General features: G+C 41.7%; 1 protein-coding gene across 1 annotated transcript in view; it reads left to right on the top strand.

Annotated features, from left to right (window-relative positions):
* Nucleotides 1-27,549, top strand: part of dync2h1 (dynein cytoplasmic 2 heavy chain 1) — a 290,615-nt gene that overhangs the window by 223,968 nt on the left and 39,098 nt on the right. The window contains 2 exon segments of the mRNA XM_064972741.1: nt 17,943-18,059; nt 20,752-20,961. Coding sequence (XP_064828813.1) covers nt 17,943-18,059; nt 20,752-20,961 — 327 coding nt within the window.

Below are 27,549 nucleotides of genomic sequence, written 5' to 3'. Positions count from 1 at the left end.
ATCACTAATACTATCACTATCACTAATACTATCACTAATACTATCACTAATACTATCACTATCACTAATACTATCACTAATACTATCACTATCACTAATAATATCACTAATACTATCACTAATAATATCACTAATACTATCACAATCACTAAAACTACCACTAATACTATCATTAACACTATCAGTAATGCTACCACTAACACACTGTCACTGGTCTCTAACATGCTAATGTATCAATGTACATGTTAACACAATCACTAATAATATCACAAACACTATTGGACCAATGATTACTAATGCTATCACTATCAAACTTCAATCTATTAACCATTAACATAATTCATTTCAAAGTTATGAATAATCAAGATTACCAAAACATACTTTGGAGATGGTGATACATTTACAATAACATAATTAAAATATGAATAATCAAGATTGACAAGGGGGTAAAGGGTAACAATTCATTGGACAATAACAATGGCATAGAGGACATGTGCAGGTTGACTGAGCTCTCTCTCTCTCTCTCTCTCTCGCTAGTGTCATTTGTCTCTGTCATGCTGATCCCGTTCAATTCTCATTGCGATGCTCTCTGACCTCTTGTTCACTCCCAGGACCTCTGTCATAGCCAGGGAAGTGTGGGCTGTAAACAGGACACACACAAACGCGCATGCAAACACTCTCTCTTTCTCTTCTCTCTGTGCTGGAGGCCCTTTGCTGTGTGGTCTGTCAGCGGGACACAGGGGAGACTGTTTAATAGTTGATGTGGATGGGCCTGGAAGGGAGCTGGAGGGTACATGAACTGCTCGTCTCTATTCCTGTATGTGAATATAACTAGTCTGCTCTATACCTGTATGTCAATATAACTAGTCTGCTCTGTATAACTAGTCTGCTCTATACCTGTATGTGAATATAACTAGTCTGCTCTATACCTGTATGTGAATATAACTAGTCTGCTCTATACCTGTATGTGAATATAACTAGTCTGCTCTATACCTGTATGTGAATATAACTAGTCTGCTCTATACCTGTATGTGAATATAACTAGTCTGCTCTATACCTGTATGTGAATATAACTAGTCTGCTCTATACCTGTATGTGAATATAACTAGTCTGCTCTATACCTGTATGTGAATATAACTAGTCTGCTCTATACCTGTATGTGAATATAACTAGTCTGCTCTGTATAACTAGTCTGCTCTGTATAACTAGTCTGCTCTATACCTGTATGTGAATATAACTAGTCTGCTCTATACCTGTATGTGAATATAACTAGTCTGCTCTATACCTGTATGTGAATATAACTAGTCTGCTCTGTATAACTAGTCTGCTCTATATCTGTATGTGAATATAACTAGTCTGCTCTATGTAACTAGTCTGCTCTATACCTGTATGTGAATATAACTAGTCTGCTCTATGTAACTAGTCTGCTCTATACCTGTATGTGAATATAACTAGTCTGCTCTATACCTGTATGTGAATATAACTAGTCTGCTCTGTATAACTAGTCTGCTCTGTATAACTAGTCTGCTCTATACCTGTATGTGAATATAACTAGTCTGCTCTATATCTGTATGTGAATATAACTAGTCTGCTCTATGTAACTAGTCTGCTCTATACCTGTATGTGAATATAACTAGTCTGCTCTATGTAACTAGTCTGCTCTATACCTGTATGTGAATATAACTAGTCTGCCCTATACCTGTATGTGAATATAACTAGTCTGCCCTATACCTGTATGTGAATATAACTAGTCTGCTCTATACCTGTATGTGAATATAACTAGTCTGCTCTATACCTGTATGTGAATATAACTAGTCTGCTCTATACCTGTATGTGAATATAACTAGTCTGCTCTATACCTGTATGTGAATATAACTAGTCTGCTCTGTATAACTAGTCTGCTCTGTATAACTAGTCTGCTCTATACCTGTATGTGAATATAACTAGTCTGCTCTATACCTGTATGTGAATATAACTAGTCTGCTCTATACCTGTATGTGAATATAACTAGTCTGCTCTATACCTGTATGTGAATATAACTAGTCTGCTCTGTATAACTAGTCTGCTCTGTATAACTAGTCTGCTCTATACCTGTATGTGAATATAACTAGTCTGCTCTGTATAACTAGTCTGCTCTATACCTGTATGTGAATATAACTAGTCTGCTCTATACCTGTATGTGAATATAACTAGTCTGCTCTATACCTGTATGTGAATATAACTAGTCTGCTCTGTATAACTAGTCTGCTCTGTATAACTAGTCTGCTCTATACCTGTATGTGAATATAACTAGTCTGCTCTATACCTGTATGTGAATATAACTAGTCTGCTCTGTATAACTAGTCTGCTCTGTATAACTAGTCTGCTCTATACCTGTATGTGAATATAACTAGTCTGCTCTATACCTGTATGTGAATATAACTAGTCTGCTCTGTATAACTAGTCTGCTCTGTATAACTAGTCTGCTCTGTATAACTAGTCTGCTCTATACCTGTATGTGAATATAACTAGTCTGCTCTATACCTGTATGTGAATATAACTAGTCTGCTCTGTATAACTAGTCTGCTCTATACCTGTATGTGAATATAACTAGTCTGCTCTATACCTGTATGTGAATATAACTAGTCTGCTCTGTATAACTAGTCTGCTCTGTATAACTAGTCTGCTCTATACCTGTATGTGAATATAACTAGTCTGCTCTATACCTGTATGTGAATATAACTAGTCTGCTCTATACCTGTATGTGAATATAACTAGTCTGCTCTATACCTGTATGTGAATATAACTAGTCTGCTCTGTATAACTAGTCTGCTCTATACCTGTATGTGAATATAACTAGTCTGCTCTGTATAACTAGTCTGCTCTATACCTGTATGTGAATATAACTAGTCTGCTCTATACCTGTATGTGAATATAACTAGTCTGCTCTATACCTGTATGTCAATATAACTAGTCTGCTCTGTATAACTAGTCTGCTCTATACCTGTATGTGAATATAACTAGTCTGCTCTGTATAACTAGTCTGCTCTATACCTGTATGTGAATATAACTAGTCTGCTCTGTACCTGTATGTGAATATAACTAGTCTGCTCTGTATAACTAGTCTGCTCTGTATAACTAGTCTGCTCTATACCTGTATGTGAATATAACTAGTCTGCTCTATACCTGTATGTGAATATAACTAGTCTGCTCTGTATAACTAGTCTGCTCTGTATAACTAGTCTGCTCTGTATAACTAGTCTGCTCTATACCTGTATGTGAATATAACTAGTCTGCTCTATACCTGTATGTGAATATAACTAGTCTGCTCTGTATAACTAGTCTGCTCTATACCTGTATGTGAATATAACTAGTCTGCTCTATACCTGTATGTGAATATAACTAGTCTGCTCTGTATAACTAGTCTGCTCTGTATAACTAGTCTGCTCTATACCTGTATGTGAATATAACTAGTCTGCTCTATACCTGTATGTGAATATAACTAGTCTGCTCTGTATAACTAGTCTGCTCTGTATAACTAGTCTGCTCTATACCTGTATGTGAATATAACTAGTCTGCTCTATACCTGTATGTGAATATAACTAGTCTGCTCTGTATAACTAGTCTGCTCTATACCTGTATGTGAATATAACTAGTCTGCTCTGTATAACTAGTCTGCTCTGTATAACTAGTCTGCTCTATACCTGTATGTGAATATAACTAGTCTGCTCTATACCTGTATGTGAATATAACTAGTCTGCTCTGTATAACTAGTCTGCTCTGTATAACTAGTCTGCTCTATACCTGTATGTGAATATAACTAGTCTGCTCTATACCTGTATGTGAATATAACTAGTCTGCTCTGTATAACTAGTCTGCTCTGTATAACTAGTCTGCTCTGTATAACTAGTCTGCTCTATACCTGTATGTGAATATAACTAGTCTGCTCTATACCTGTATGTGAATATAACTAGTCTGCTCTGTATAACTAGTCTGCTCTATACCTGTATGTGAATATAACTAGTCTGCTCTATACCTGTATGTGAATATAACTAGTCTGCTCTGTATAACTAGTCTGCTCTGTATAACTAGTCTGCTCTATACCTGTATGTGAATATAACTAGTCTGCTCTATACCTGTATGTGAATATAAAGTCTGCTCTGTATAACTAGTCTGCCTATACCTGAATATAACTAGTCTGCTCTGTATAACTATACCTGTATGTGAATATAACTAGTCTGCTCTGTATAACTAGTCTGCTCTGTATAACTAGTCTGCTCTATACCTGTATGTGAATATAACTAGTCTGCTCTATACCTGTATGTGAATATAACTAGTCTGCTCTGTATAACTAGTCTGCTCTGTATAACTAGTCTGCTCTATACCTGTATGTGAATATAACTAGTCTGCTCTATACCTGTATGTGAATATAACTAGTCTGCTCTGTATAACTAGTCTGCTCTGTATAACTAGTCTGCTCTGTATAACTAGTCTGCTCTATACCTGTATGTGAATATAACTAGTCTGCTCTATACCTGTATGTGAATATAACTAGTCTGCTCTGTATAACTAGTCTGCTCTATACCTGTATGTGAATATAACTAGTCTGCTCTATACCTGTATGTGAATATAACTAGTCTGCTCTGTATAACTAGTCTGCTCTGTATAACTAGTCTGCTCTATACCTGTATGTGAATATAACTAGTCTGCTCTATACCTGTATGTGAATATAACTAGTCTGCTCTATACCTGTATGTGAATATAACTAGTCTGCTCTATACCTGTATGTGAATATAACTAGTCTGCTCTGTATAACTAGTCTGCTCTGTATAACTAGTCTGCTCTATACCTGTATGTGAATATAACTAGTCTGCTCTATACCTGTATGTGAATATAACTAGTCTGCTCTATACCTGTATGTGAATATAACTAGTCTGCTCTATACCTGTATGTGAATATAACTAGTCTGCTCTGTATAACTAGTCTGCTCTATACCTGTATGTGAATATAACTAGTCTGCTCTGTATAACTAGTCTGCTCTATACCTGTATGTGAATATAACTAGTCTGCTCTATACCTGTATGTGAATATAACTAGTCTGCTCTATACCTGTATGTCAATATAACTAGTCTGCTCTGTATAACTAGTCTGCTCTATACCTGTATGTGAATATAACTAGTCTGCTCTGTATAACTAGTCTGCTCTATACCTGTATGTGAATATAACTAGTCTGCTCTGTACCTGTATGTGAATATAACTAGTCTGCTCTGTATAACTAGTCTGCTCTGTATAACTAGTCTGCTCTATACCTGTATGTGAATATAACTAGTCTGCTCTATACCTGTATGTGAATATAACTAGTCTGCTCTGTATAACTAGTCTGCTCTGTATAACTAGTCTGCTCTGTATAACTAGTCTGCTCTATACCTGTATGTGAATATAACTAGTCTGCTCTATACCTGTATGTGAATATAACTAGTCTGCTCTGTATAACTAGTCTGCTCTATACCTGTATGTGAATATAACTAGTCTGCTCTATACCTGTATGTGAATATAACTAGTCTGCTCTGTATAACTAGTCTGCTCTGTATAACTAGTCTGCTCTATACCTGTATGTGAATATAACTAGTCTGCTCTATACCTGTATGTGAATATAACTAGTCTGCTCTGTATAACTAGTCTGCTCTGTATAACTAGTCTGCTCTATACCTGTATGTGAATATAACTAGTCTGCTCTATACCTGTATGTGAATATAACTAGTCTGCTCTGTATAACTAGTCTGCTCTATACCTGTATGTGAATATAACTAGTCTGCTCTGTATAACTAGTCTGCTCTGTATAACTAGTCTGCTCTATACCTGTATGTGAATATAACTAGTCTGCTCTATACCTGTATGTGAATATAACTAGTCTGCTCTGTATAACTAGTCTGCTCTGTATAACTAGTCTGCTCTATACCTGTATGTGAATATAACTAGTCTGCTCTATACCTGTATGTGAATATAACTAGTCTGCTCTGTATAACTAGTCTGCTCTGTATAACTAGTCTGCTCTGTATAACTAGTCTGCTCTATACCTGTATGTGAATATAACTAGTCTGCTCTATACCTGTATGTGAATATAACTAGTCTGCTCTGTATAACTAGTCTGCTCTATACCTGTATGTGAATATAACTAGTCTGCTCTATACCTGTATGTGAATATAACTAGTCTGCTCTGTATAACTAGTCTGCTCTGTATAACTAGTCTGCTCTATACCTGTATGTGAATATAACTAGTCTGCTCTATACCTGTATGTGAATATAACTAGTCTGCTCTATACCTGTATGTGAATATAACTAGTCTGCTCTATACCTGTATGTGAATATAACTAGTCTGCTCTGTATAACTAGTCTGCTCTATACCTGTATGTGAATATAACTAGTCTGCTCTGTATAACTAGTCTGCTCTATACCTGTATGTGAATATAACTAGTCTGCTCTATACCTGTATGTGAATATAACTAGTCTGCTCTATACCTGTATGTCAATATAACTAGTCTGCTCTGTATAACTAGTCTGCTCTATACCTGTATGTGAATATAACTAGTCTGCTCTGTATAACTAGTCTGCTCTATACCTGTATGTGAATATAACTAGTCTGCTCTGTACCTGTATGTGAATATAACTAGTCTGCTCTGTATAACTAGTCTGCTCTGTATAACTAGTCTGCTCTATACCTGTATGTGAATATAACTAGTCTGCTCTATACCTGTATGTGAATATAACTAGTCTGCTCTGTATAACTAGTCTGCTCTGTATAACTAGTCTGCTCTGTATAACTAGTCTGCTCTATACCTGTATGTGAATATAACTAGTCTGCTCTATACCTGTATGTGAATATAACTAGTCTGCTCTGTATAACTAGTCTGCTCTATACCTGTATGTGAATATAACTAGTCTGCTCTATACCTGTATGTGAATATAACTAGTCTGCTCTGTATAACTAGTCTGCTCTGTATAACTAGTCTGCTCTATACCTGTATGTGAATATAACTAGTCTGCTCTATACCTGTATGTGAATATAACTAGTCTGCTCTATACCTGTATGTGAATATAACTAGTCTGCTCTATACCTGTATGTGAATATAACTAGTCTGCTCTGTATAACTAGTCTGCTCTATACCTGTATGTGAATATAACTAGTCTGCTCTGTATAACTAGTCTGCTCTATACCTGTATGTGAATATAACTAGTCTGCTCTATACCTGTATGTGAATATAACTAGTCTGCTCTATACCTGTATGTCAATATAACTAGTCTGCTCTGTATAACTAGTCTGCTCTATACCTGTATGTGAATATAACTAGTCTGCTCTGTATAACTAGTCTGCTCTATACCTGTATGTGAATATAACTAGTCTGCTCTGTACCTGTATGTGAATATAACTAGTCTGCTCTGTATAACTAGTCTGCTCTATACCTGTATGTGAATATAACTAGTCTGCTCTATACCTGTATGTGAATATAACTAGTCTGCTCTGTATAACTAGTCTGCTCTGTATAACTAGTCTGCTCTATACCTGTATGTGAATATAACTAGTCTGCTCTATACCTGTATGTGAATATAACTAGTCTGCTCTGTATAACTAGTCTGCTCTGTATAACTAGTCTGCTCTATACCTGTATGTGAATATAACTAGTCTGCTCTGTATAACTAGTCTGCTCTGTATAACTAGTCTGCTCTATACCTGTATGTGAATATAACTAGTCTGCTCTGTATAACTAGTCTGCTCTGTATAACTAGTCTGCTCTATACCTGTATGTGAATATAACTAGTCTGCTCTATACCTGTATGTGAATATAACTAGTCTGCTCTGTATAACTAGTCTGCTCTGTATAACTAGTCTGCTCTATACCTGTATGTGAATATAACTAGTCTGCTCTATACCTGTATGTGAATATAACTAGTCTGCTCTGTATAACTAGTCTGCTCTATACCTGTATGTGAATATAACTAGTCTGCTCTGTATAACTAGTCTGCTCTATACCTGTATGTGAATATAACTAGTCTGCTCTGTATAACTAGTCTGCTCTGTATAACTAGTCTGCTCTATACCTGTATGTGAATATAACTAGTCTGCTCTGTATAACTAGTCTGCTCTATACCTGTATGTGAATATAACTAGTCTGCTCTATGTAGCGAGTCTGCTCTATGTAACTAGTATGCTCGATATAACTAGTCTGCATTATGTAACTAGTATGCCCTATATAACTAGTCTGCTCTATGTAACTTGTATGCCCTATATAACTAGTATGCCCTATATAACTAGTATGCCCTATATAACTAGTCTGCCCTATATAACTAGTCTGCCCTATATAACTACTCTGCTCTATATAACTACTCTGCCATATATAACTAGTCTGCTTCATGTAACTAGTCTGCCCTATATAAGTCTGCCCTATATAACTAGTCTGCCCTATATAACTAGTCTTCCCTATATAACTAGTTTGCCCTATATAACTAGTTTGCCCTATATAACTAGTTTGCCCTATATAACTAGTATGCCCTATATAACTAGTATGCCCTAAAACTAGTTTGCCCTATATAACTAGTTTGCCCTATATAACTAGTTTGCCCTATATAACTAGTATGCCCTATATAACTAGTCTGCCCTATATAACTAGTCTGCCCTATATAACTAGTCTGCTCTATGTAACTAGTCTGCTCTATGTAACTAGTATGCTCGATATAACTAGTCTGCATTATGTAACTAGTATGCCCTATATAACTAGTATGCCCTATATAACTAGTCTGCTCTATATAACTACTCTGCTCTATATAACTACTCTGCCATATATAACTAGTCTGCTTCATGTAACTAGTCTGCCCTATATAACTAGTCTGCCCTATATAACTAGTCTGCTTTATATAACTAGTCTGCTTTATATAACTAGTCTGCTCTATATAACTAGTCTGCCCTATATAACTAGTCTGCCCTATATAACTAGTCTGCCCTATATAACTAGTATGCTCTATGTAACTAGTCTGCTCTATGTAACTAGTCTGCCCTATGTAACTAGTCTGCCCTATATAACTAGTCTGCCCTATGTAACTAGTCTGCACTATGTAACTAGTCTGCTCTATATAACTAGTCTGCTCTATATAACTAGTCTGCTCTATATAACTAGTCTGCTCTATATAACTAGTCTGCTGTATATAACTAGTATGCTTTATGTATGAATATAACTAGTCTGCTCTATGTAACTAGTCTGCTATATGTAACTAGTCTGCTCTATGTAACTAGTCTGCTCTATGTAACTAGTCTGCTCTATGTAACTAGTCTGCTTTATGTTTATTTTTTTATTTTATTTTTTATTTCACCTTTATTTAACCAGGTAGGCTAGTTGAGAACAAGTTCTCATTTACAACTGCGACCTGGCCAAGATAAAGCATAGCAGTGTGAACAGACAACACAGAGTTACACATGGAGTAAACAATGAACAAGTCAATAACACAGTAGAAAAAAAGGGGAGTCTATATACAATGTGTGCAAAAGGCATGAGGAGGTAGGCGAATAATTACAATATTGCAGATTAACACTGGATTGATAAATGATCATGTACAGGTAGAGATATTGGTGTGCAAAAGAGCAGAAAAGTAAATAAATAAAAACTGTGGGGATGAGGTAGGTGAAAATGGGTGGGCTATTTACCAATAGATTATGTACAGCTGCAGCGATCGGTTAGCTGCTCAGATAGCTGATGTTTGAAGTTGGTGAGGGAGATAAAGGTCTCCAACTTCAGCGATTTTTGCAATTCGTTCCAGTCACAGGCAGCAGAGTACTGGAACGAAAGGCGGCCGAATGAGGTGTTGGCTTTAGGGATGATCAGTGAGATACACCTGCTGGAGCGCGAACTGAGATAAGGCGGAGCTTTACCTAGCATGGCCTTGTAGATGACCTGGAGCCAGTGGGTCTTGCGACGAATATGTAGCGAGGGCCAGCCGACTAGAGCATACAAGTCGCAGTGGTGGGTAGTATAAGGTGCTTTAGTGACAAAACGGATGGCACTGTGATAAACTGCATCCAGTTTGCTGAGAAGAGTGTTGGAAGCAATTTTGTAGATGACATTGCCAAAGTCGAGGATCGGTAGGATAGTCAGTTTTACTAGGGTAAGCTTGGCAGCGTGAGTGAAGGAGGCTTTGTTACGGAATAGAAAGCCGACTCTTGATTTGATTTTCGATTGGAGATGTTTGATATGGGTCTGGAAGGAGAGTTTGCAGTCTAGCCAGACACCTAGGTACTTATAGGTGTCCACATATTCAAGGTCGGAACCATCCAGTGTGGTGATGCTAGTCGGGCAAGCGGGTGCAGGCAGCGATCGGTTGAAAAGCATGCATTTGGTTTTACTAGCGTTTAAGAGCAGTTGGAGGCCACGGAAGGAGTGTTGTATGGCATTGAAGCTCGTTTGGAGGTTAGATAGCACAGTGTCCAATGACGGGCCGAAAGTATATAGAATGGTGTCGTCTGCGTAGAGGTGGATCAGGGAATCGCCCGCAGCAAGAGCAACATCATTGATATATACAGAGAAAAGAGTCGGCCCGAGAATTGAACCCTGTGGCACCCCCATAGAGACTGCCAGAGGACCGGACAGCATGCCCTCCGATTTGACACACTGAACTCTGTCTGCAAAGTAATTGGTGAACCAGGCAAGGCAGTCATCCGAAAAACCGAGGCTACTGAGTCTGCCGATAAGAATATGGTGATTGACAGAGTCGAAAGCCTTGGCAAGGTCGATGAAGACGGCTGCACAGTACTGTCTTTTATCGATGGCGGTTATGATGTCGTTTAGTACCTTGAGTGTGGCTGAGGTGCACCCGTGACCGGCTCGGAAACCAGATTGCATAGCGGAGAAGGTACGGTGGGATTCGAGATGGTCAGTGACCTGTTTGTTGACTTGGCTTTCGAAGACCTTAGATAGGCAAGGCAGAATGGATATAGGTCTGTAACAGTTTGGGTCCAGGGTGTCTCCCCCTTTGAAGAGGGGGATGACTGCGGCAGTTTTCCAATCCTTGGGGATCTCAGATGATATGAAAGAGAGGTTGAACAGGCTGGTAATAGGGGTTGCGACAATGGCGGCAGATAGTTTCAGAAATAGAGGGTCCAGATTGTCAAGCCCAGCTGATTTATACGGGTCCAGGTTTTGCAGCTCTTTCAGAACATCTGCTATCTGGATTTGGGTAAAGGAGAACCTGGAGAGGCTTGGGCGAGGAGCTGCGGGGGGGCCGGAGCTGTTGGTCGAGGTTGGAGTAGCCAGGCGGAAGGCATGGCCAGCCATTGAGAAATGCTTGTTGAAGTTTTCGATAATCACGGATTTGTCGGTGGTGACCGTGTTCCCTAGCCTCAGTGCAGTGGGCAGCTGGGAGGAGGTGCTCTTGTTCTCCATGGACTTCACAGTGTCCCAGAACTTTTTGGAGTTGGAGCTACAGGATGCAAACTTCTGCCTGAAGAAGCTGGCCTTAGCTTTCCTGACTGACTGCGTGTATTGGTTCCAGACTTCCCTGAACAGTTGCATATCGCGGGGACTGTTCGATGCTATTGCAGTCCGCCACAGGATGTTTTTGTGCTGGTCGAGGGCAGTCAGGTCTGGAGTGAACCAAGGGCTGTATCTGTTCTTAGTTCTGCATTTTTTGAACGGAGCATGCTTATCTAAAATGGTTAGGAAGTTACTCTTAAAGAATGACCAGGCATCCTCAACTGACGGGATGAGGTCAATGTCCTTCCAGGGTACCCGGGCCAGGTCGATTAGAAAGGCCTGCTCACAGAAGTGTTTTAGGGAGCGTTTGACAGTGATGATGGGTGGTCGTAACTAGTATGCTTTATGTATGAATATAACTAGTCTGCTCTATGTAACTAGTCTGCTCTATGTCACTAGTCTGCTCTATGTAAGTAGTCTGCTCTGTGTAACTAGTCTGCTCTGTGTAACTAGTCTGCTCTGTGTAACTAGTCTGCTCTGTGTAACTAGTCTGCTCTATGTAACGAGTCTGCTCTATGTAACTAGTCTGCTTTATGTAACTTAAATGCTCGATATAACTAGTCTGCTCTATGTAACTAGTATGCCCTATATAACTAGTATGCCCTATATAACTAGTCTGATCTATATAACTACTCTGCTCTTTATAACTAGTCTGCCCTATATAACTAGTCTGCTCTAAATAACTAGTCTGCTTCATGTAACTAGTCTGCTCTATATAACTAGTCTGCCCTATATAACTAGTCTGCCCTATATAGTCTGCCCTATATAACTAGTCTGCCCTATATAACTAGTCTGCCCTATGTAACTAGTCTGCCCTATATAACTAGTCTGCTCTATATAACTAGTCTGCCCTATATAACTAGTCTGCCCTATGTAACTAGTCTGCCCTATATAACTAGTCTGCTCTATGTAACTAGTCTGCCCTATATATCTAGTCTGCTCTATATAACTAGTCTGCTCTATATAACTAGTCTGCCCTATATAGTCTGCCCTATATAACTAGTCTGCCCTATATAACTAGTCTGCCCTATATAACTAGTCTGCTCTATGTAACTAGTCTGCTCTATACAACTAGTCTGCCCTATATAACTAGTCTGCCCTATATAACTAGTCTGCCCTATATAACTAGTCTACTCTATATAACTAGTCTGCCCTATGTAACTAGTCTGCTCTATGTAACTAGTCTGCTCTATGTAACTAGTCTGCTCTATGTAACTAGTCTGCTCTATATAACTAGTCTGCCCTATATAACTAATCTGCTCTATATAACTAGTCTGCCCTATGTAACTAGTCTGCTCTATGTAACTAGTCTGCTCTATGTAACTAGTCTGCCCTATGTAACTAGTCTGCCCTATATAACTAGTCTGCCCTATGTAACTAGTCTGCTCTATGTAACTAGTCTGCTCTATGTAACTAGTCTGCTCTATGTAACTAGTCTGCTCTATGTAACTAGTCTGCTCTATATAACTAGTCTGCTCTATATAACTAGTCTGCCCTATATAACTAGTCTGCTCTATGTAACTAGTCTGCTCTATATAACTAGTCTGCTCTATATAACTAGTCTGCCCTATATAACTAGTCTGCTCTATATAACTAGTCTGCCCTATATAACTAGTCTGCCCTATATAACTAGTCTGCCCTATATAACTAGTCTGCTCTATGTAACTAGTCTGCTCTATGTAACTAGTCTGCTCTATGTAACTAGTCTGCGCTATGTAACTAGTCTGCTCTATGTAACTAGTCTGCTCTATGTAACTAGTCTGCTCTATGTAACTAGTCTGCTCTATGTAACTAGTCTGCGCTATGTAACTAGTCTGCGCTATGTAACTAGTCTGCGCTATGTAACTAGTTTGCCCTATATAACTAGTCTGCTCTATGTAACTAGTCTGCTCTATGTAACTAGTCTGCTCTATGTAACTAGTCTGCTCTATGTAACTAGTCTGCTCTATGTAACTAGTCTGCTCTATATAACTAGTCTGCTCTATATAACTAGTCTGCCCTATATAACTAGTCTGCTCTATGTAACTAGTCTGCCCTATATAACTAGTCTGCCCTATATAACTAGTCTGCCCTATATAACTAGTCTGCTCTATGTAACTAGTCTGCGCTATGTAACTAGTCTGCCCTATATAACTAGTCTGCCCTATGTAACTAGTCTGCCCTATATAACTAGTCTGCCCTATATAACTAGTCTGCCCTATGTAACTAGTCTGCTCTATGTAACTAGTCTGCGCTATGTAACTAGTCTGCCCTATATAACTAGTCTGCTCTATGTAACTAGTCTGCCCTATATAACTAGTCTGCTCTATGTAACTAGTCTGCCCTATATAACTAGTCTGCCCTATATAACTAGTCTGCCCTATATAACTAGTCTGCCCTATATAACTAGTCTGCCCTATGTAACTAGTCTGCCCTATGTAACTAGTCTGCCCTATATAACTAGTCTGCCCTATATAACTAGTCTGCCCTATATAACTAGTCTGCTCTATGTAACTAGTCTGCGCTATGTAACTAGTCTGCCCTATATAACTAGTCTGCCCTATATAACTAGTCTGCCCTATATAACTAGTCTGCCCTATATAACTAGTCTGCTCTATGTAACTAGTCTGCGCTATGTAACTAGTCTGCCCTATATAACTAGTCTGCCCTATATAACTAGTCTGCTCTATGTAACTAGTCTGCTCTATATAACTAGTCTGCTCTATGTATACAGTTCGCTTGGAAAGTGTTCAGACCCCTTGAGTTTTTCCACGTTGTTTATTTCCAGCGTCATTCTAAAATGGATTAAATAAACCATTTGCTCATCAATCTCCCCACATTACCCTGAGTCTCTTCGGGGAAGGCCCATCACTCCTTCCCTACAAGTACTCATCAACTTGAGGTTTTGGGCATCTGCAACCTTCCATTGTGAAACAGGAGATTTGTGAAGCGACTATATACAGGAAAGCCCAGTAACTAGTCTGGGTGAATGGTCTTTAACAGGTATTAAAACTCATCTGGGTTTTGCTCTCGCTGAATAGGCTACCAGAGCTTGCTCTGTGTGTGTGCGTCCGTGCGTGTGTGTGTGTGCGTCCATGCGTGCGTGTGTGTGTGTGCATGCGTGCGTGTGCGTGTGTGTGTGTGTGTGTCCGTGCGTGCGTGCGTGCGTGTGTGTGTGTGTGCGTCCGTGTGCGTGTGTCTGTTTGTAAAATGTGGTGCTGGACATTTGACCAGACCCATATGCAACCTGATTAGTGCTCAGAAACACAGAAATCACATTTACATGATGGTCATTCATATTAACACAACCTGATTAGTGCTCAGAAACACACAAATCACATTTACATGATGGTCATTCATATTAACACAACCTGATTAGTGCTCAGAAACACACAAATCACATTTACATGATGGTCATTCATATTAACACAACCTGATTAGTGCTCAGAAACACAGAAATCACATTTACATGATGGTCATTCATATTAACACAACATGCAAGTCTTACCAAATTCTAATGCATGTTCAATATGTCCATATTTCCTTTTTTTATTGTTGTGTTTTGAGTTACTGAGAAAGGCATTTCGCTTTACTTAAATGTGACATTATAAACCTGAAACGTGAGTAAAGAACATTATCACTAGCCTATGTCAATATACTATCCCCCATAGTAGATAAGTTGACCTATTCTATTGGTCCGCTTGTCAAGAAAGAAATAGCCCGTTCCAAACAGACTCTGGGACAGTTGTGCGATGACATGTCCCACATTCATACAATCAGTAGGCCAAGGCTACATCTCCCAGATCAACTATTATTTATTCAAATTACGGGGCGGTTTTGCGGAATCAGATTAAGCTTAATATTTAATATTAGACTAACTGAAATTGCATTTCTCAGACATGGTTAAAATGGTTTCAGACTTGCCCGAGTTTAGATTTAAAAAGTCTGATTTCCAGAAGGACGATTAGAGCTAATCTAGAGCTAAGTGGAGGCTCAAACTGAACCTGATAATAATGACCAAAGAGCACCAGCAATTCCAGACAGGAGAAACCCACGGAATAATTTTGATTAAATCAGTTGCCATGATCGTTTCTGTATCTACAGTGCCTTTGGAAAGTAATTCAGACCCTTTGACTTTTTCCATGTTTTGTTACATTACAGCCTTATTCTAAAATGGATTCAATAAAATAAAAAACACAGCGATCTACACACAATACCCCTTAATGACAAAGTGAAAACAAGTTCTTAGGAATGTTTAGAAATTTATTAGAAATAAAATTATTCAGCACCTTTGCTTTGAGACTCGAAAGTGAGCTCAGGTGCATCCTGTTTCCATGAATCATCCTTGAGATGTTTCTACAACTTGTAGAAACCGGCCAAACTGAGCAATCGGGGGAGAAGCGCCTTGGTCAGGGAGGTGACCAAGAACCTGATGGTCACTCTGACAGAGCTCTAGAGTTCCTCTGTGGAGAACCTTCTAGAAGGACAACCATCTCTGCAGCACTCCACCAATCAGGCCTTTATGTTAGAGTGACCAGATGGAAGCCACTCCTCAGTAAAAGGCACATGACAGCCCGCTTGGAGTTTGCCACAAGGCACCTAAAGACTCTCAGACCATGAGAAACAAGATTCTCTGGTCTGATGAAACCAGGATTAAACGCTTTAGCTTGAATGCCGAGCATCACGTCTGGAGGAAACCTGGCACCATCCCTATGGTGAAGCATGGTGGTGGCAGCATCATGCTGTGGGGATCTTTTTCAGCTGCAGGGACTAGTCAGGATCGAGGGAAAGATGAACGAAGCAAAGTACAGAGAGATCCTTGATGAAAACCTGTTTCCGAGTGCTCAGACTGTGGCGAAGATTCGAGCACACAGCCAAGACACAGCGCAGGAGTGGCTTCCGGACAAGTCTCTGAATGTGCTTGAGTGGCCCGGACTTTATCCCGATCTAACATCTCTGGAGACCTTAAAATAGCTGTGCAGCAACGCTCCCCATCCAACCTGACAGAGCTTGAGAGGATCTGCAGAGAAGAATGGGAGAAACTCCCCAAATACAGGTGTGCCAAGCCTGTAGTGTCATACCCAAGAAGACTCGAGGCTGTAATCGCTGCCAACGGTGATTCAACAAAGTACTGAGTAAAGGGTCTGAATACTTATGTAAATATAATCATTTCTAATAACCTGTTTATACTTTGTCATTATGGGGTATTGTGTATAGACTGATGAGGGGGGAAAACTATTTAATCCATTTTTGAATAAGGCTGTAACGTAACAAAATGTGGAAGAAGTCTAGGGGTCTGAATACTTTCCAGATACACTGTACAAGTAAAATCCAGCTGACATTTGTTTGCTTTAGCCAAGGCTTTTATGTGACTCTCTTCGGGGAAGGCCCTTTCCTACAAGTACTGGTCAGCTTGAGCTGTTTGACATCTGGAACATAACACAAAATGCTTATGTATCAGTGTCCCAGGTTTTTAATTAGGCTTAACAAAGAGGAACTGGTTAGTCCTTACTTTAGTCTGGGACTTCCTAGTCTAGAACCAATTCATCTGAAGTTAAGCAACACCTCAGAAAGCCATTTTTAAAATCTGGATTAATTTAAATAGGATTAGCCTAGTCCTGATCTGACCCCCCCCCCCCCCCCACCCCACTAAACTAGAAACAAAGAGTTCCAATAGGGTTCTTTGGCTGTTCCCATAGGACAACCCTTTTTGGTTCCAACCAAAAATAGTTATTCAAAGGGTTCTCAGACCCTTTAAGGTTGTAGATAGCATCTTTTTTTCTAGGAGTGTATCCTCTGACTCTCTCCTGAGTGGGGCTGAGAAAGTAGGTGGAGAGTTCACCCAGACCAAATTAAACCCATTTATCAGACAGTCTATTCCTCTAATCTCCACAGAGCACCAAACACACACACACACACACACACACACACACACACACACACACACACACACACACACACACACACACACACACACACACACACACACACACACACACACACACACACACACACACACACACACACACACACACACACACACTTCAGAACAGAAACCAAATCTCTACTATCAGAGTATAAACTTCTCTGCTGGTCTGTTTTTTTTTTTATCTGTCCGATGATTGGACGGCTGGATGGACTGATTGATGTACTATGCTGAGCTGTCAAGGTCATTGTCCACACGCATTAACTCCTCCACCCTTTGTTTGTCTGTCTGTCTGTCTGTCTGTCTCTCTCTCTGTCTCTCTCTCTCTCTCTGTCTCTCTCTCTCTCCCTGTCTCTCTCTGTCTCTCTCTCTCTGTCTGTCTGTCTCTCTCTGTCTGTCTCTCTCTGTCTCTCTCTGTCTCTGTCTGTCTCTGTCTGTCTCTCTCTGTCTGTCTGTCTCTCTCTCTGTCTCTCTGTCTGTCTCTCTCTCTCTCTCTGTCTGTCTGTCTGTCTCTCTGTCTGTCTGTCTCTCTCTCACTCCAGGTGATCTCCCAGCTGAGGATTCTGAGCCGCTCGGTAGCAGCAGGATCAAAGTTTGACAGGGAGATCTGGTCCAATGGCCTCTCTCCTGTCCTCAACCTATGGAAGAAACTTAACCAGGTAACTCTCTCTTTCTTTCTCCCTCTCTGCTCTCTCCTCTATCTACCTGAACAGCTGCTGTGTCTTTGTATGTGTGTGTGCTTGCTCGTGTGTGTTGGCCGGTGGCTGCTCACTCCTCGGTTTTGCTAGTGTATGCAGTTGCTTAGAAACCACCACCTTTCAAATCAATGAAATGTCCCCTTTTGTGTTAAATAATTTAGCCCTTCTCTCCCTACTCCTCCTCATTCCCCCTCTCTCTCTACCTCCCTCCTCATTCCCCTCTCTGTCTCTCTCTCCCTCACTCCCCCTCTCTCTCTCTCTCTCCCTTACTCCCTCTCTCTCTACCTCCCTCCTCATTCCCCTCTCTCTCTCCCTAAATCTCTCTTGCTCATTTCTCTCTCTCTCCCTCCTCATTCCCCTCTCTCTGTCTCTCTCTCCCTCACTCCCTCTCTTTCTCTCTCTCTCTCCCTCACTCCCTCTCTCTCTCTACCTCCCTTCTCATTCCCTCTCTCTCTCTCTACCTCCCTTCTGATTCCCCTCATTCCCTCTCTCTCTCTCCCTCATTCCCTCTCTCTCTCTCCCTCATTCCCTCTCTCTCTCTCCCTCATTCTCTCGCTCTCTCTCGCTCATTCTCTCTTTCCCTCCTCATTCCCTCTCTCTCCCTCCTCATTCCCTCTCTCCCTCCTCATTCCCTCTCTCTCCCTCCTCATTCCCTCTCTCTCCCTCCTCATTCCCTCTCTATCTACCTCCCTCCTCAATCCCCCCTTTCTCCCTCCTCCTCATTCCCCTCTCTCTCCCTCCTCCTCATTCCCCTCTCTCTCCCATTAGTTTCTGTCTTGTTCTGTGGGCCTGAAAACACAATATATTATTATGTGTGTGTGTGTATTGTTGATGTACCTGTGTCCTCCTAGCCTCAGTAATAGGGATCTGATATATGTGTATATATGTAAATGACCTCACAGCTGCTGTTGTTGTCTGTTGATTGGTCATTGAGGTGGGTGAAGTGTTTTTTGATTGGCTATAATAAGGTCTGTCTTCAGGAGACAGAAGAGAAGGGGAGACTGTACTTAGTTTTCCCTTTGTAAACAAGCTTATTTTATGTTAATAATACCCCAGGAGCCATTAATGAGTTTATGTCGTGTCCCCTCTGCCCAATGTGTCTGTCTTTAAGTTAATGCTTCATCCTGGGTGTGGATTCACCAGAGCATTGAGGTGCAAAATCCCCAAATATCTGAACAGTCATGCACCACCAACACTGTTGATTCTGATATAATGTATTACTTTCTCTGTGGAAACAAAAGTGTTTGTCTCTTGGATCCATTCTAACAGTGGTTCTCTGTGGAAACAGAAGTGTTTGTCTCTTGGGTCCATTCTAACAGTGGTTCTCTGTGGAAACAGAAGTGTTTGTCTCTTGGGTCCATTCTAACAGTGGTTCTCTGTGGAAACAGAAGTGTTTGTCTCTTGGGTCCATTCTAACAGTCGTTCTCTGTGGAAACAGAAGTGTTTGTCACTAGGGTCCATTCTAACAGTGGTTCTCTGTGGAAACAGATCATGTATTCAGTGTGTGTCCTAGTGTTGTTTACTCAAATGTAATTCAAGTCTCTATAAAGCTGATTAAGTTCCTTCATTGTGTGTGTGCATGTGTGTGTATTTCCTCTTCTTGTAAACATTCCCACTGTGAGTCTCTCAGGTGGGTAATTTGTTTATTTAATGATTCATGTTGCTATAGTGGAGCAGTGTTGTATGTTGCAGACATCATTGTTCTTTCTTCCCCAGGACCAGGCTATGACTTTTCTGAGCGTTAGAATAGGCTGCACACACACACACCATTGTCGTGTTTGATATCAGTAGGAGAATGATGTATTGTGTTAAAGTGTTTTTATATGGGTGTCGCTTTGACATCCCAGAATCTAGTGCAGCACCCCGCTGGTTTTAATTAATGGCTGGTCCCACATCGGGTCCCTGTAAAACCTCATTAGCATGTCTTACCCAGCCTGCACCAGGGCGAGAGAATACAACGCTGAGGAAGAACACAAACAACAGAGAGAATAAAAGAAGAGGAGGACAGTGCGTCTCTGTTTTGTTGTCTTAGGAGAGAGTGATCGTGTGAATACAGGACTGTTATTGTGTCAGAGCAGTGTGTTTTTGCTCAATTAATTCACTCTTTTCTCCCTGTGATTTTGGGAGGCAGTTGAGGGGATCATTGGTTTGTATATTATTTTGTTCACAACCCTTTGACGACTCTTTTTGGTGCGTGTGTGTTTTTGTGTAGTGCGAGCCTGTGTGTGTCAAACCCAGATCCCAGCCCCCTGACGGTAGCAGATATGAATGCTCCATTCCATTGGTCAGTCTACGAGGGGCGGAACCTCTCTGTAAGGGGTGGTGTATAACTAGCTCAAGAAGGACGAGCAGCTAATGACCAGCTAATTACTCATCCTACTACATCCTAGCAGCGAGCTAATCATCTCTAGTCAATCACCTATTAATCGTCTGTTGGCATTAAGCTATTGGGGTGGCATGCATTTTACACAAGTCATTTAATTATCCTCTCTCTCTCTCTCTTTCTGTTCATCTGTCGCTCTCTCTTTCCCTCTTTCTCTCTCTCTCTCTCTCTCTCTCTCTCTCTCTCTCTCTCTCTCTCTCTCTCTCTCTCTCTCTCTCTCTCTCTCTCTCTCTCTCTCTCTTTTTCTCTGTGTGTCTATCTGTCTTTCAGGGCTCGTCGCTCATCCATCAAAAAGTTGCCCCACCGACTGAAGGTCAGGGGTCACCTGTCTTGTCCTTCATTGTTCTGGAACAGTTCAATGCTATCCGATTGGTCCAGGGCATCCACCAATCCCTGGCTGCGCTGAGTAAGGTGATCAGAGGGACTTCGCTGCTCACTGCTGACGTCCACAAACTGGCCACTGCTCTACTCAACCTGGAGGTAGTGTGTGTGTGTGTGTGTGTGGGGGGGTGTTACCATCCCATGGGCTTGGCATCAGGCCATCACAGCCCTTTTCGGTAACACTTTATTTTAACGGTCTGTAATAAACCATATTTCAGGCATTTTATAAAGTGTGTGTTCACCATGTATTCATCATTACTCCCACATTTATAAACCATTTACTAAATCATTAGTATTTTTGCAGACCCTAATCTACAGTGAGCGATATGCATGCTTCATAAATACTTTATAAATGCTTTGAGTGACCAACACCCACACAAGATGTCTAACCTGCTCATCAGACATCTCATTCCAAAATCATTCATCTGGAGTTGGTCTCCGTTTGCTGCTCGAACAGCCTTTCTACGAGATGTTGGAACATTACTGTGGGGTCTTGCTTCCATTCAGCCACAAGAGCGTTAGTGAGGTCAGGCACTGATGTTGTGCGATTAGGCCTCCTGGCTCGCAGTCGGCGTTCCAATTCATCCCAAAGGTGTTCGATGGGGTTGAGGTCAAGGCTCTGTGCAGGCCAGTCAAATTCTTCCACACTGATCTCAACAAACAATGTCTGTATGAACCTTGCTTTGTGCTCAGGGGCATTGTCATGCTGAAACAGGAAAGGGCCATCCCCAAACTGTTTCCACATGGTTGGAAGCACAGGATTGTCTAGAATATCATTATATGCTGAAGCGTAAATATTTATATTCACTGGAATTAAGGGGTCTAGCCCGAGTGATGAAAAACAGTCCTAGACCATTATTCCTCCTATTCCTCCACCAGACTTGGCACTCTGCGTTGGGACAGGTAGCATTCTTCTGGCATCCACCAAACCCAGATTGGTCCGTCAGCCTGCCAGATGGTGAAGTTTGATTCATCACTCCAGAGAATTTACACTGGAAATCACTGGAGAGCTTTACAGCACTCCAGCCGATTCATGGCATTGCGCATGGTGATCTTATGTTTGTGTGCAGCTGCTCGGCCATGGAAACGCATTTTTTGAAGCTCTCGACGAACAATTATTGTGATGATGTTGCATCCAGAGGCAGTTTGGAACTCGGTAGTGAGTGTTGCAACCAAGAACAGATGGTTTGTATGCGCTACGAGCTTCAGCACTCAGCGGTCCCGTTCTGTGAGCTGGTGTGGCCTACCACTTCGCGGCTGTGCCGTTGTTGCTCCTAAACGTTTCCACTTCACAATAACAGCACTTACAGTTGACCGGGGCAGCTCTAACAGGGCAGGAGTTTGACAAACTGACTTGTTGGAAAGGTGGCATCCTATGACGGTGCCACGTTGAAAGTCACTGAGCTCTTCAGTAAGGCCATTGTACTGCCAATGTTTGTCTATGGGGATTGCATGGCTGCTTATACATCTGTCAGAAACAGGTGTGGCTGAAATAGCTGAATCCACTCATTTGAACAGGTGTGTGAATAACAAGCTTACTAAGATTTACCAATGTGGGAGTAATAATTAATAGATGGTGAGTTAACTGTTTGTAAATGCCTTATAAAGGGTTTATTATGGACACATCTCTCACTCTTGCTCTTGCTCTCTCTTCCTCTCTCTCCTCTCTCTCTCTCTCTTCCTCTCTCTCTTCTCTCTCTCTCTTCCTCTCTCTCTTCTCTCTTTCTCTCTTACTCTCTCTCTCTCTCTCTCTATTCCTCTCTCGCTCTTCTCTCTTCCTCTCTCGCTCTTCTCTCTCTCGCTCTTCTCTCTCCTCTCACTCTCCCCTCTCCTCTCTCTTCTCTCTCCTCTCTCTCTGTGTTGTTATCTCTTCTGTGGGACTGAGACTGCTGATGTGTTTGATGATGAGACGGCCCCCTGTTTGACTCCAGGCTCTGATTGGACGCTTGATTATTTTAAAATGATCTTCTGTGATTGGAGGAGCAGAGTTAGCCAGTGGGAGTCATTTTCCACTTCCCCACCTCTACTTTGATCCCACAGACACTATTAGCGAAGGGATACACTTTGACGTATTGTTCCACACGTACACACACACACACACACACGCACACACACACACACACACACACACACACACACACACACACACACACACACACACACACGCATACACACACGCACACACAAGCACACACACACACACACACACACACACACACACACACACACGCACGTACACACACGCACAGACACACACGCACACAGACACACACACTACTCTCTCCTTATCCAACCAGTTCTCCTCAAGGTAGTTGGAGTCGGTGTTTCAAGTGTACATGTACAGTGAAATGCTGTTGTTTCCAACTGAAAACCCAACGATGTGATTTACACTATTAAAGTAATACTAAGAAGAAGAAATATGAAGAACACAATAAGTAATTATAAACAGGGTCAGTTCCAATACCATATTTACAATGTACAGGGATAATAATAATAATAATATATCCCATTTAGCAGACGCTTTTGTCCAAAGCGACTTACAAGTCGGCTGGGGCCACTACTTTTACATATGGGTGGCCCCAGATACTGGAGTGATGGAGGTAGATATGTATAGGGGTAAGGTGACAGGGATACTGGAGTGATGGAGGTAGATATGTATAGGGGTAAGGTGACAGGGATACTGGAGTGATGGAGGTAGATATGTATAGGGGTAAGGTGACAGGGATACTGGAGTGATGGAGGTAAGGTGACAGATATGTATAGGGGTAAGGTGACAGGGATACTGGAGTGATATAGGTAGATATGTATAGGGGTAATGTGACAGGGATACTGGGGTGATGGAGGTAGATATGCATGTTAGGTGACAGGGATACTGGAGTGATGGAGGTAGATATGTATAGGGGTAAGGTGACAGGGATACTGGAGTGATGGAGGTAGATATGTATAGGGGTAAGGTGACAGGGATACTGGAGTGATGGAGGTAGATATGTATAGGGGTAAGGTGACAGGGATACTAGAGTGATGGAGGTAGATATGTATAGGGGTAAGGTGACAGGGATACTGGAGTGATGGAGGTAGATATGTATAGGGGTAAGGTTACAGGGATACTGGAGTGATGGAGGTAGATATGTATAGAGGGAAGGTGACAGGGATACTGGGGTGATGGAGGTAGATATGTATATGACAGGGATACTGGGTGATGGAGGTGACAGGGGGATACAGGGGGGTGATGGAGGTAGATATGTATAGAGGTAATGTGACAGGGATACTAGAGTGATGGAGGTAGATATGTATAGGGGTAATGTGACAGGGATTCTGGAGTGATGGAGGTAGATATGTATAGGGGTAATGTGACAGGGATACTGGAGTGATGGAGGTAGATATGTATAGGGATAAGGTGACAGGGATTCTGGAGTGATGGAGGTAGATATGTATGTTAGGTGACAGGGATACTGGAGTGATAGAGGTAGATATGTATAGGGGTAATGTGACAGGGATACTAGAGTGATGGAGGTAGATATATATAGAGGGAAGGTGACATGGATACTGGAGTGATGGAGGTAGATATGTATAGAGGTAAGGTGACAGGGATACTGGAGTGATGGAGGTAGATATGTATAGAGGTAAGGTGACATGGATACTGGAGTGATGGAGGTAGATGTGTATGGGGTAAGGATGGAGGTAGATATGTATAGAGGTAAGGTGACAGGGATACTGGAGTGATGGAGGTAGATATGTATGTTAGGTGACAGGGATACTGGAGTGATGGAGGTAGATATATATAGAGCTAAGGTGACAGGGATACTGGAGTGATGGAGGTAGATATGTATAGGGGGTAAGGTGACAGGGATACTGGAGTGATGGAGGTAGATATATATAGAGCTAAGGTGACAGGGATACTGGAGTGATGGAGGTAGATATGTATAGGGGTAAGGTGACAGGGATACTGGAGTGATGGAGGTAGATATGTATAGGGGTAAGGTGACAGGGATACTGGAGTGATGGAGGTAGATATGTATAGGGGTAAGGTGACAGGGATACTGGAGTGATGGAGGTAGATATGTATAGGGGGTAAGGTGACAGGGATACTGGAGTGATGGAGGTAGATATGTATAGGGCTAAGGTGACAGGGATACTGGAGTGATGGAGGTAGATATGTATAGGGGGTAAGGTGACCGGGATACTGGAGTGATGGAGGTAGATATGTATAGGGCTAAGGTGACAGGGATACTGGAGTGATGGAGGTAGATATGTATAGAGCTAAGGTGACAGGGATACTGGAGTGATGGAGGTAGATATGTATAGGGGTAAGGTGACAGGGATACTGGAGTGATGGAGGTAGATATGTATAGGGGTAAGGTGACAGGGATACTGGAGTGATGGAGGTAGATATGTATAGGGGTAAGGATGGAGGTAGATATATATAGTGGTAAGGTGACAGGGATACTGGAGTGATGGAGGTAGATATGTATAGGGGTAAGGTGACAGGGATACTGGAGTGATGGAGGTAGATATGTATAGGGGTAAGGTGACAGGGATACTGGAGTGATGGAGGTAGATATATATAGAGCTAAGGTGACAGGGATACTGGAGTGATGGAGGTAGATATGTATAGGGGTAAGGTGACAGGGATACTGGAGTGATGGAGGTAGATATGTATAGGGGTAAGGTGACAGGGATACTGGAGTGATGGAGGTAGATATATATAGAGCTAAGGTGACAGGGATACTGGAGTGATGGAGGTAGATATGTATAGGGGTAAGGTGACAGGGATACTGGAGTGATGGAGGTAGATATGTATAGGGGTAAGGTGACAGGGATACTGGAGTGATGGAGGTAGATATATATAGAGGTAAGGTGACAGGGATACTGGAGTGATGGAGGTAGATATGTATAGGGGTAAGGTGACAGGGATACTGGAGTGATGGAGGTAGATATGTATAAGGGTAAGGTGACAGGGATTCTGGAGTGATGGAGGTAGATATGTATAGGGGTAAGGTGACAGGGATACTGGAGTGATGGAGGTAGATATGTATAGAGGTAAGGTGACAGGGATACTGGAGTGATGGAGGTAGATATGTATAGGGGTAAGGTGACAGGGATACTGGAGTGATGGAGGTAGATATGTATAGAGGTAAGGTGACAGGGATACTGGAGTGATGGAGGTAGATATGTATAGGGGTAAGGATGGAGGTAGATATATATAGTGGTAAGGTGACAGGGATACTGGAGTGATGGAGGTAGATATGTATAGGGGTAAGGTGACAGGGATACTGGAGTGATGGAGGTAGATATGTATAGGGGTAAGGTGACAGGGATACTGGAGTGATGGAGGTAGATATATATAGAGCTAAGGTGACAGGGATACTGGAGTGATGGAGGTAGATATGTATAGGGGTAAGGTGACAGGGATACTGGAGTGATGGAGGTAGATATGTATAGGGGTAAGGTGACAGGGATACTGGAGTGATGGAGGTAGATATATATAGAGCTAAGGTGACAGGGATACTGGAGTGATGGAGGTAGATATGTATAGGGGTAAGGTGACAGGGATACTGGAGTGATGGAGGTAGATATGTATAGGGGTAAGGTGACAGGGATACTGGAGTGATGGAGGTAGATATGTATAGGGGTAAGGTGACAGGGATACTGGAGTGATGGAGGTAGATATGTATAAGGGTAAGGTGACAGGGATTCTGGAGTGATGGAGGTAGATATGTATAGGGGTAAGGTGACAGGGATACTGGAGTGATGGAGGTAGATATGTATAAGGGTAAGGTGACAGGGATACTGGAGTGATGGAGGTAGATATGTATAGGGGTAAGGTGACAGGGATACTGGAGTGATGGAGGTAGATATGTATAGGGGTAAGGTGACAGGGATACTGGAGTGATGGAGGTAGATATGTATAAGGGTAAGGTGACAGGGATACTGGAGTGATGGAGGTAGATATGTATAAGGGTAAGGTGACAGGGATTCTGGAGTGATGGAGGTAGATATGTATAGGGGTAAGGTGACAGGGATACTGGAATGATGGAGGTAGATATGTATAGAGGTAAGGTGACAGGGATACTGGAGTGATGGAGGTAGATATGTATAGGGGTAAGGTGACAGGGATACTGGAGTGATGGAGGTAGATATGTATAGAGGTAAGGTGACAGGGATACTGGAGTGATGGAGGTAGATATATATAGAGGTAAGGTGACAGGGATACTGGAGTGATGGAGGTAGATATGTATAGGGGTAAGGATGGAGGTAGATATATATAGTGGTAAGGTGACAGGGATACTGGAGTGATAGAGGTAGATATGTATAGAGGTAAGGTGACAGGGATACTGGAGTGATGGAGGTAGATATGTATAGAGGTAAGGTGACAGGGATACTGGAGTGATGGAGGTAGATATGTATAGGGGTAAGGTGACAGGGATACTGGAGTGATGGAGGTAGATATATAGAGAGGTAAGGTGACAGGGATACTGGAGTGATGGAGGTAGATATGTATGTTAGGTGACAGGGATACTGGAGTGATGGAGGTCGATATGTATAGGGGTAAGGTGACAGGGATACTGGAGTGATGTAGGTAGATATGTATAGGGGTAAGGTGACAGGGATGCTGGAGTGATGGAGGTAGATATGTATAGGGGTAAGGTGACAGGGACACTGGAGTGATGGAGGTAGATATGTATA

The sequence above is a fragment of the Oncorhynchus masou genome, chromosome 9 (assembly GCF_036934945.1).
Source record: "Oncorhynchus masou masou isolate Uvic2021 chromosome 9, UVic_Omas_1.1, whole genome shotgun sequence".
In the NCBI taxonomy this organism is placed as follows: Eukaryota; Metazoa; Chordata; class Actinopteri; order Salmoniformes; family Salmonidae; genus Oncorhynchus; species Oncorhynchus masou.
Note: the sequence above shows the minus strand (reverse complement) of the source record. Positions and strands in the feature narration are given on the sequence as shown.